At 24.3% G+C, this 12,429-nt stretch overlaps 4 protein-coding genes across 4 annotated transcripts; 3 read left to right on the top strand and 1 right to left on the bottom strand.

Annotated features, from left to right (window-relative positions):
- Positions 1–27: 27 nt before the first annotated feature.
- On the top strand, positions 28–820 carry FG386_001265 (uncharacterized protein; the record flags this gene model as incomplete). The annotated part of the gene is made up of 2 exons (XM_067340658.1): positions 28–246; positions 296–820. Coding segments are annotated over 2 exons (744 nt in total), but the record flags the coding sequence as incomplete, so codon positions are not given.
- A 502-nt stretch (positions 821–1,322) lies between these two features.
- FG386_001264 (mitochondrial ADP/ATP-transporter) lies at positions 1,323–2,243 on the top strand (the record flags this gene model as incomplete). Its single annotated transcript, XM_067340657.1, has 1 exon — positions 1,323–2,243. The coding sequence occupies one exon, from the start codon at positions 1,323–1,325 to the stop codon at positions 2,241–2,243; it is 921 nt and encodes a 306-aa protein (XP_067198153.1).
- A 163-nt stretch (positions 2,244–2,406) lies between these two features.
- Positions 2,407–6,984, bottom strand: FG386_001263 (uncharacterized protein; the record flags this gene model as incomplete). Its single annotated transcript, XM_067340656.1, has 1 exon — positions 2,407–6,984. One exon carries the CDS (start codon positions 6,982–6,984, stop codon positions 2,407–2,409), a length of 4,578 nt encoding a protein of 1,525 aa, XP_067198152.1.
- Positions 6,985–9,131: 2,147 nt separating this feature from the next.
- Positions 9,132–11,657, top strand: FG386_001262 (coronin like WD40 repeat protein; the record flags this gene model as incomplete). Its single annotated transcript, XM_067340655.1, has 1 exon — positions 9,132–11,657. One exon carries the CDS (start codon positions 9,132–9,134, stop codon positions 11,655–11,657), a length of 2,526 nt encoding a protein of 841 aa, XP_067198151.1.
- Between the last annotated feature and the right edge of the window lie 772 nt (positions 11,658–12,429).

Genomic DNA, 12,429 nt, shown 5'->3' with positions numbered 1-12,429 from the left:
ATCACAAACAACAACCAAAAAACCAGCAACATCACAAACAACAACCAAAAAAGCAATAGCCAAAAAACCAGCAACATCACAAACAACAACCAAAAAAGCAACAACATCACAAACAACAACCAAAAAACCAGCAACATCACAAACAACAACCAAAAAAGCAACAACATCACAAACAACAACCAAAAAGCCAGCAACATCACAAACAACAAAGTCTGCAATAGTGAAGAAGAATCAATCAAAACAACAGTACTTACATGCACAAACATTATTAAAAAAAAGGTTTTTATTATCAAAGGATGTAAATAAGGACAATATAAAAGGTATTAAGGATATATCAAAAGTCATTTCAAATTGTATTGCATTAAATACAACATATAAATATGATACAAATTGGTATTTAACAGAACAAAATAAAATGGGCCCATTTGGATGGTTTGATGGTAAATATACAATACCAGGATGGAAAACCATGGAAATGTCCTACGAATCATTTGATTTTGATTTTTTAGATGCGGAAAAATTAAGTAATGGAACATACATATTGACCTCAGACTACTTCAATTCATTAATAGAAACTTTGAACAGTATATTGCCTGTTATAGCACAAAGAATTGCATTTATAGATTTAAATAAAAATATTACAAAGGGTATATTAATGAATAATAAAGTCAATATTGATGAAGAAATAACGAAAGACAATGATATTATGATAAACATAGAAGAAGCACCTACAACATTAAATGATAATCGTCAAAATGCATATTTAAAATACAGAACTAACTATGAATTAATACCAGCTCAAGAAATATATTGTACATAAAATTTGATAAATGTTTATATAAAACAGATAGATATTAAGAATCAAATTATTTTAATTAACTTAAATTGTTTAAGATAGTTACTTATATTATATTATTTAAGTAACTTATTTTAATAAATACGAATACTATTTTAAAATATTGTATTCATAATCAAAATCTGTTAAGAAGGAAAATGTGCACTACCCGCCATGGGATTATTGTTAAAATGCGATTGGAAAATTTATACAGAAACTCTAGTTATATTTATACGAGACAATAATATGTAAAAGTTAATAACTAATAAGTTAAAATAGAGGTAGGAGTGTAAAATAAACAATTTTTTTTACAAAAATTGCATTTAATAAGTTCATTGATGGGTCTAGAATAAAGGTTCTTTTAAATGTATTTCCAATTAAACTATAACTAAATAATTTATAATATTTGATTTAATATTAAAAATATTAAGTTTTTATGTTAGATTGTATTATATGATTAAAAATAATTAGTTTATGAATAAAAAAGATGTTTGAAAACAAAATAAAAGAATTAAGCCTAAGGAATAAGTTTTTAATAGATTTTATGGTAGGTGGTATATCTGCTGCATTAAGTAAAACAGCAGTGGCACCATTTGAAAGAGTTAAATTATTGCTTCAAACACAAGATATAAATCCGGATATAATAAATGGAACGATACCAAGATATAGAGGTATATTTGACTGTTTAAAAAGGGTATCAAAAGAACAGGGAATATTAAGTCTATGGCGAGGAAATACAACAAATGTATTGAGGTATTTTCCAACACAAGCATTAGGGTTTGCATTTAAAGGTTTTTTAAGAAATAAAATGCCAAAATGTAACACTAAAAATAAAGTTTTAAAGACTTTTACCTTAAATATGTTATCTGGTGGATTGGCAGGTGCTGCATCTTCTGGTATAGTGTATCCACTAGATCTAGCAAGAACAAGGCTTGCTACAGATTTAGGAAAAAATGAGAAAGAATTTACAGGTATGATAGATTGTATGAGAAAAGTTTCGAAAAGAACAGGTATTAAATCATTGTATAATGGATTTTTGGTATCTATTCAAGGTATATTTGTATATAGAGCAGCGTATTTCGGTTTATATGATACAACAAAAGAAATATTATTCAAAAATAGTAGAAAAGACAACATTTTGTATAAATGGATAATAGCACAATCCGTAACTACAATATCTAGCATGATATGTTACCCATTCGATACAATTAGAAGAAGAATGATGATGATGGCTGGAAAAAAAGGTAAGAATTTACTGTATAAAAATTCATTTGATTGTTTATTTAAGATGATTAGAACTGAGGGATTTGTTACACTATACAAGGGTTCATTGTCGAATATTCTGAGAGGAACAGGAGGTGCATTAGTATTGGTATTATACGATGAGTTTAAAAAGATATTAGAATAAATTGCAATTAAAATTTGTATTTTTATATGGTTTATTGTTTTTTTAGAGAAATAAAACTCAAATTTTGACGTTTATTTAAATTCACGTTTTATTTAAATATATAGCGGAAATTACTAGTAAAATAACCATTTAAACAGACAATTTAGAAAAAAAAAAAGTATTTCTAACTTAAATCAAATCCTCTAGAGTTAAATATAGCTTGTTTTAACTTTCTTTTCAATGTGTCTTTAGATGTATATGTTGGTAGTTTAAGTAAATTAAAACAAGTAGATGCGCTTGGTAATCTACTGTTATCTGGAACTATTTGAATTCCAAAGTTAGGGTTGAGATATTGAAAGCCTAACAGGGGTGCTTTTCTGGATGCAGTTACAAATAGCAAAAATTCTGATTGCTCCTCTACATTAAATTCTTCAAGTATATCCCAAAACCACGTTATTTGCGGTGATGTTTCTAAATAGCCAGTATAAGTTGTATATTTTTTAAGATTAACAACATCAATTTTTTGGTATACTCCAGATATAAGGGATTGTATTTCATAAGGTAAAAACAATTTAAGTGATTCATATGGTATAACAGTACTTAATCCTTTAAGAAATGCATTAGACTGTAATTTAATACTTGTTATGAGTTTATAACGTGTTAATATTTTAATGTATAATAATTTATTTTCATTATTTACAATTACATTTCTTCCATTTGGTATTAAATCAATTTCTATGTAGTTGTTATTGTTGTTATGCACAATATCAACATTTAAGTTAATTGTCAACGAAAACGTAATAGACAAATTTGATAAATCATTCCCATAATTCTTAATAAAAAGTAGATTTTTATAAATTTCGTTATCAAAATTAGCAAGGTCATTAAAATCACTATATTGTCCAAATACAGAATTTAAAAATACAGGATTAAATTCAATTTCCAGCAATATTTTTTCATATATAGCTTTACCGACAATTTTTCCAAGGAATTCATATAAATTTAATACATTTATATTGCTGTATTTAATTAAATTCTGACATTTATATATATTTAAATTGCTATTATTATTTTTATTATTTATTATTTCTATTAAACTATAATAATCTCTCGGAGCAAGTGTATTATCTTTACAATTAATAAAAAGACCAAACTCAGGTGAGCATAATTCTCTAGATATACATATTATAAAATCTTTTAATAAACCACCACCATCTATCCCTGCCTCCATTTCACCACTTTCATCTAAAAATACAATTCTAAACACACCTCTAAGTCTAAATGGATCTAAATTACCTATGTTAAAATAACCATCTTCAACCAAATGTGTTCTTCTTATTTCAAATTTAGGTATTAATATCATATTTTCTGGCTGATAATATTTGTATTTCAACTCTGAAATATAGTGATAATAAAAACAAAGCCTGTCTTCAAAGTTTAATAAATATGATAACTCCTTGATTACTTTTTTAAGTAGCTTGTATTTCGACTTGTTCGAGACATATTTTATTGTAGAATCAAATATTTTTACTAAATCTATTTTATTCTCATTTTTTGAATACTTGTATGTATTGCTATTACTATAGTTGTTATTACTGATGTATAAATTCCATAATTCCATATTTTGTTCAATGCAGTAATCTAAATTAGAGTTTTGAAAACTAAATAATTCACTGCTATTGTAATAGTAATCATCAGATGATTCATCATTTTCCGTATAATCATCCTCTAATTCATTATAATTAAAGCAATTGTCATTATTTTGATGGTTATTTATTGGAAAACTTCCATGAAATTCAATATTAATTGCCTGCTTTAAAAGTATATTTTTAGGTTTAAGCAAATCTGATATACTTAATATTGTCCATGGTATTTTAGCATATAAATCGTCTAGTTTAAGCGAATTATAGTTTAATTTAATAAATATTTGGTGTATTCTAGTTGAAAGCTCACCATATATAGAATTTAAATGAGATACCGTGGTATTGTTTGTAATTAACTCAAAAGATAAATTATTTATAAATAGTGATAAGTATATTAATTCCTTATTTTTACTCATATTTATTAGTAAATATGAATTATTATTATTTGAGTTATTTATAATAACAGTATTTTCTTCCTTAAGTAAAACAAAATCATTCAAATTCTTATATTCTAGTTTATTTAAAAGTGATTTTAGTATTTCAGAACCATAAAAAAAAGTTGAATCATTGTTTTTTTTGTTTATTAAATCGTCCAACTCATTTAGTGCAATATTTAAATCCAAATACAAATTAATATTATTATTTTTAAAAGTCAGAATACTATTGCAAACACAGCTACTATCATTTTTTTCAATATAATTCCGACTCTGATTCTTATTCTTATTACAGTTAAAATCATTATTACTCATTTGATTCAAATTTTTAATTATTTCTATCTCATCAGAATGTACTATTTGATGATTTAGTGCTATTCCAAAAAAATTAATTATATTCATAAAATTAAATTCGCATTTATAAAGCAATTCATTTGTAAAACTGGTAATATCCCCTTTGTAATTCAGTATTATGTTGTTTTGTATCAGTAAAAATAATACCAATACAATATTTGTATCATAAACTAAATAATTTAGTATTATATAGTTTATTTCACGAATTAATTTTACTCTTCCCCTTTTTAGTTGTTCTAAAAACACATTTATATTATCATATTCATTTACATAGTATTTATTATATATTATTTCTAATAAATTATAATCTTCATTATTGTTATCTAAGTAATATAAATATTTATTATTTATTGATATAAAATCAATATTTAGTAGTTCAGAATTAATTTTTATAATCTTTCCATATATATTGTTGCCTTTTAACTTTATATCACTGTTTACGTCAGTTTCCATAATCTTATTTTTGTTTATGTCAATAATAGTACCACTTACACAAATATCCATAGCATTTTTAATATAATTAAAATTAATTTTATTGTTTTTGTCAAAATTTAATGGTTTTGGTTTTTCAAATATATTCAACGGAAAATAAATATCCAACAGCAGATTGACTATATTTGTTGCTATTTTAATATTTAATTTGTTATTCATTAATAGTAATATATTGTTTAATAATGGTTTTATAATATTAATCAATATATATTCATTATTTAATAAGTTTGATATAGTTTTATTATTTTCAAGTGTATTTTTATCTATTATCTCGTATATATCATATTTTTTATTACCAAAAATATTATCACCTAGTATAAGTGTTCCGATATATGTAAATTTTTCAATTAGATTTGTAAATAACAAATGAAGACGAATGAGTAGTAGTATTTTTATATGATCCTCAAGAATCATATCTGAATTATAATTTACATTACAAATATTCATACTTTCTTCCGTTATAATTTCGACAAATGATCTTATATACTTTATGTTCTCATAATAATCACAAAAATAATCGTGATCATCAATATATGTGTTCATATTCAAATTGAAGTTTGAACTACAACATTCATTGTTTATATTAAAGTCGAAGTCCAAGTCAGAATTAAAATCCCACATATTTATCAAAAATAACACTCTTTTAAATCCATCACTATTCCCAGCATATATTTGTTTGCTATTTCTTCTTAGGTTTAAAGAATGTTTATTTTCACTATAGTATTCTATCAATGTATAGTTCAACAATATATATGAAAATAATGATTTTGGTACAATGTTGTTTTTAATATTATTATTATTATCGGTATTCATTTTCAATTTACTTACATACCTAATACTATTAATATTTTCATTCATTATAAGTGAAATAAAATAATTAAAATTAATATACTTTATTTTCTCCTTAAATAAACGAATACACTTGTAACCAAATAAGCTCTTGCTTTTAATTAACAGTAATAACATACATATTTTAAACCAATTATTTCTATTATTAACAAAGTTTTCAAAATGATGATGATTATTAAATCTGATCTCATTTCGCAATTGCTTTTGATTTTTAAATATATTTATAAATAAATCGTTGCCATATGTATAATAAATAGATTCTATTACATTATTCATATTATTTTCGAATATTTCATTTAAAATATTTGTGAACAGGCCAAAGTGATTATTTCTATTAATTGTGTATTTCTCAATATATTTTAATAACAATACATCAATCATTGAATCATTTAATATCATATTAAAAAATAGTCTCCTATTAGTTTTACTTTCAACATTAACACCAGTTATATATTCAAGAATATTGTTCACAAGATTTACTAATTTTACGTTCATATCTATTTGAAATATAGATTTATCTAAAAATATTAAAATCAGATTATTTTTAAATATATAAAATAAATTGCTTAGTGATATATTATTAAAAGTTTTTCCATTATCGTATTGTTCAAAAATTATATCTATTATTAGCGAATACCTTGTTATATTTAAACTTATATCATCATTATATCCAGAGTTAAATCTAAATAATCTAACAAGTCTATTTATGTCATTGCTCTTATGATTAATCAAAATATCTAATTCATTAGAATATTTTTCCTTGTTTTTCTTGTGTTTCAGGTACAATTTTAGGTAATAAATTATTATTTTGCATTTTTCATTTTTAATTTTACTGTTTATTCTTCTTTCTTTTTCCTTCTTTTTAATATCGATAAAATCCCTATTTGATAATTTCCCGAATGATGCAGGTATATCCAAATTATTACTTAATTGCACATTATTTATTCTTATATTGTTTATTTTCTTCTTATTATTCGGTTTCCCAAACATTTTAAAGTTTTTGCAATCTATGTATCATAGTAGTAAATATGCATATTTAGATGTATATTTCTATGTAATTTAGAAACTAAGCAATATATAATATAAATAATACTTTTTAATTGTTAGAGATATTTTTCCCACTTATTTTTTTAAAAAAGTTTTAGCCTTTTAAAGTCTTATTTTATTTTAAAATTTAATTTTAGTCTGGAAACATGTAAATTTAACGTATAATAATTTATTTATACAAATATTTTTGAATGTGTCTTACTCAGTGAATATTTTTTTCTACACAAACAAACTTATTTATACTTGAGTAAATTGTACTTTAATATTCAAAATAAATTACTATTTATCTCAAATTATTGTTATTATGAAACAAAAATATATCAAAATATGAACATCATTTAATTTACGAGTTGTTATTTACTATGTTTTACAACCGTTTATATTTGTTTTAATAAAGGGACAAACAAATTTTAAATATTGAAAACTCTAAATGGCGGTAAGTGTTTTTTTTTCTAATATATTTGCAAAACAGATACCTCACAGTGAGCGGTAAAAATGAATTTTAAATAAATAAAAAGATTAAAAAATACTGATATCCTTTTTTACTCATTATAAGTAATATTTTGACTGTTCTTATCAACGAAATACATTGAATCAAATCTAAAAGTGAAATGTATATGTTTGACTAATTAATACTTTATGAAAACCTATCAAAATGGAAAAAACAAGTGTGAATGTAATGACATGTTATCATTGCAATACCAAAAATGAATATTTAGGTAGGTTTTTATCTATATAAATATTTAGTTATTTTTAAAAAATACTTTTGGTAATTTAAATCCCGAGACTTACTCTATCAATACATATTATGATGTTTAATTTATTAAAATATGTATAATTAATTTAACTTCGTTTATTGATATCAGACAATATTTTTGTAAAGTGTTATTTTTGCACAACTATTAATTTTATAGGGTACCCATTTATTGGGAATAGTGTGCAGTGTGTTAAAGTGTTGTGTCCGAGATGCATAAGTTACACAATTGTTCCTAAAGGTAAGCTATTCAACGGCAAAATAACAATAGATATTAGTACATATCTGTATAATTTATTGTTATAAACTGAGTTGACGGCAAAAACAATTTAAAATTTGTTAACTAAATTTAAAAAAATGTTACTATTAAAGATTGTGATACTTGCAGGTGTAAAAGATGTGGACTTTTAATGATTGTAGATCTCATAGAATGTAAAGAAAATGAAGAATCAAAAAATGAAGCTGAAAACTCACCAAGCAGTTCTTAATATTAATAATACTAACGAAGTTTTTGTTTATTAACTCGTTTATATATTTTACTTATGGAAAAAAGAGAACAAAACACATGTATATTTAAATTATTTCCTGCAAATAATACAAATAATGAGCAAGAAATAAGTCCATCAATACTAAGAAGAAGTATTCTTGCTATAAGTATATTTCAATGTATTTTATAATCAACATAATCTTAAATGTAAAGTTTTGTTTTCTAAATAACATCTCTTTTAAGTATTTATTCGATACCACTTATTTATATTTCGAATCTAGCGCCTTTTACTTGTATTAAATTGCATGCATACGTAATATAATGCATCGACAATGCTTCGCATTATTACAATAAAAAAAAAATAGATACTTTAAAAATAAGAATGATCATACAACTATTAAAATAAATAGTAGCAAATACAAATTGTCAAAGAGGGAGGAAAGAAGAGTTAGACATAATTTATTTTTTTTTCTTTATATCTTTTAAGTATTAATAACGTGTATTGTAACACACATTAAATTAAAATAAAAAGAAATAAGTGACTGCATTAATAATATAAATTTATTTATTTTTTGTCTTAATTTAGTTTAACATAAGGCAACCATCATTAATTGAGAAAAAAATCATACTCTATTTAACTAATAATCTATTAATACTTAAATTTTATTTGACAACATAAGCTGCAATTGGCAGTACAATCATACTAATAAAATATGTACAAGTATATATGAAATTTTGCTTATTATTAAGTTCTAATAAGTGAATAAAGAATTTTAATATTGAAAAAAAAATACGACTTAAGCCTAAAAATATAGAAGTAGTTTCGATCATTTTTTTAAAAAATAAGAAATGGAGAAATTACAATCTAATGCTCAAAACTATAAAAATTTAATCAGCAAAATATTAAAGGAAAATTTTACAGAACTCAGAATTGGCACAAGATTAAATGAAGGAAGTGGTTTAACATGTTCAGATAAGTTTATAGCATATGCAAATGATGGTGGAGGTGGTTCAGCAAGTATAATAACAATAAGCTCTGCAGGGATAAGAAAACCACCCAAAATAATGATATCTGGACACTCAGCTGGAATAACAGACGTTAAATTCTCCCCTTTCCATACAAATTTTTTGGCAACTTGTTCCGATGATCGAACAATAAAAACGTGGAATTTACCTATGGAAGGGGAGTTTTACGAGATATTAGAACAGGATTTTTTAGATTCTGAGAACATGAAAAGAACCGATTATATAGAAAAGATAACTATGCCTTATTCAAGTTTACATGGACATGATAAAAGAGTAACATTAATTGAGTTTAACAAGAATTCTGACAACATATTATCAAGTTGTTCTAGTGATGGTAGATTATTTATATGGGATTTAGAAAAATCTTTGAAAATATGTACATATGAGGAGAGTAACAATTTGTGCTATGATATGAAATGGAATTACTTTGGTAGTTTGATATCAACTACAAATAAAGACAGGTTAGTTCGTATAATTGATCCTAGACAAGAACAGACTGCACATAATTTTATGGCTCATGAAGGTACAAGAATAGGAAAGTGTACGTGGCTAGGTGGAAGTGGTGTAATACAGAATAAACTGATTACAACAGGGTTTACACAATCTGGTTCGAGATCAATTAAATTGTGGGACATACGCTCGACAGAGATGCCAATTATAGATGTTCAATTAGACATAATGTCGAGTACATTATACCCATACTTTGAAAATGAGTTTAAATTATTGACTGTATTTGGAAAAGGAGACGGAAATATCAGAGTATTTAGATTTGATGATAAGAATGAAGATTCTCTAATTCAAGTAGAAGAAGTAAGAACAACAAAGCCTCAAAGAGGAATTTGTTTTTTACCAGTTAGATGTTTAGATATAAATAAGTCAGAGGTAATAAGAATATTCAAGTCAGTGAGCACTGATACAATTGATATAATTAGTTTGTCTTTACCAAGAAAACAACACATTTATTCAGAAGATATATTTCCAGATTGTTACGCAGGTATACCTTCTCTGGATTCAGACGATTGGTTAAAAGGAGTAAATAGACCACCTATATTAGTCTCATTAAATCCAGATATCGAAAAAAAACCATACTTGCCAAAAATAGAGGATTACAATGAATATAATTTCCAATCAACCAAGAAAATAACATCTATACTTAGAAAACCGTCTTCAAATAAAAATATTGAAAGAGAAAATTTATACAAAAAATCATCATTAAAAAATGAATTGCCACTTATTGAAGAAAATAAAGAATTAATTGATAAAAGCTCCAAACCTAGTTCAAAAGTATATAATAAAAAATTATCAAAGCAGAACAGTGTTTTGTCTAGATTATCGTCTTTGTTTTCACTAAGTAAAAAGAATTCATCATCTGGTATCGTTAGTTTTGAAATTAAAAGAACATCAACTTCAAATTCAACAGCATCAAATAATAACGTTAATGAAGTATTACACATTGAGGACCATTTATTTGATTCAAATTCTGAAGTTAATTCAATTCACAGTTCAACTGAATCTAGTTATTACTGCAGCAATAATAAAAAAGGTAATTATGATAACAACAATAATTATTATTTATATAATGCTAGTTCTATCTGTAAATCCATACCGTATTACAAAGACAGATGTGGAAATGTATTTGAAAATAAAGAAATTAACTATAGTGATATATTGGATTACAGATCTGAATGTTCAGGAACAAATTCAAGTTTTGAGCAGGCAAATTGCAATTTAAATAACTTTGATATAAGGGATTATACAACTAATGCTTGTAACTATGATAAATCATTTCAACCTAAAAATTCGGGTTTTGTTAAAAGAATGGTAGATATAATAAATACAAATAATATTTTGCAAAATAGTTGTAAGGTTATATCTGCAGTGGATTATCCATTAAATAAAGCAACTAGACTTTGTAAATTTGAAGATAGTGTTCAAAAGAGTAAAAGTAATTGTTCAATTGATGACAAAGAATCAACTATATCAAGATCCTCAACCACTGATTTAGAATTACTCTCTAATAATATTATTATTGGTATCAGAAGAGACTTGGACGACGCTAACAAGAGAATTAATCAATTAGATGATGCTATAAAAAGAAAATTTACTGCTTATTCGAAATTAAAAATAAGAAATTCTCAAGAAGATGGTAATAGTGAAAATAAATCTGCTAAAATTCTGGAGCTTAAAAAGGAACTTGAAAAAATAAATATGGAATATTGCGATTTAAATATTGCATATAGACAACAATCTGCCCTCTTTGGTCTTTATAAAGAATTTTATGAAGAAATTGAAGACATCCTAGCTGACTCATTCAGGGCTATGAGAGAGGTTGCTTCTAATAAAAAATAGCAAAGTACTAACAACAGTATTAATTATTATTTATGACCTAGCTAAAATACTGAGCAGTTATTACAATTATTATAAGTATATAAGTACACCTACAGACTAACATATTAAAAATTTACTGAAAATCAAGTATAGAATTTATTTATTATGATGCAAACGCATCTGTTTAAGTGTTAAATAAAAAGTATAGACCCTGTGTTAATCATGATACTATAATATACATCACATTATTATATGAATGATTACTCCTCCAAAAAAAGGGTTTTCTAAGTTAATTTAACTGATATAAAAATAACTAGAAGTTAAAACAAACTATTAGATTTAAAAACAAAAAATTGAATTGACTTAAATCAGTAAATAATAAGAGGGAAATATTAAAGGAAGAAACGCAAGCTAAGAATAAGAAATTGTAAATTTTAGGTATTTAGTTTTGAATTAATATGAAAAACTATATTGTTTCACTAAATTAAAATGTTTGTATATACTTGTAATACGGCACATCTATCTTAATTTAATTGTATTTCAATGAAATCATTTTTTAACGTGAAATTTGTAATTTAAATTAAATTCAAATTATTGGGTGGTATTTCGGCGCCACACATTTTTTAATGTTACAGAAGCGGCTAAGCGCTTAGAGTAGCAACTCATTTATGTGCAATGAATATTAAATTAAATTTAATACATTTTTTAGAAATATAAATTTAAATAATATAAAGTGAAAAATAAAGCAAGTCAATGTGTATTATATAATTTCATCTTTGAATGCTTTTTTCTC

The sequence above is a fragment of the Cryptosporidium ryanae genome (assembly GCF_009792415.1).
Source record: "Cryptosporidium ryanae isolate 45019 chromosome Unknown contig_22, whole genome shotgun sequence".
In the NCBI taxonomy this organism is placed as follows: Eukaryota; Apicomplexa; class Conoidasida; order Eucoccidiorida; family Cryptosporidiidae; genus Cryptosporidium; species Cryptosporidium ryanae.
This window is presented reverse-complemented; position numbering and strand designations above follow the sequence as displayed.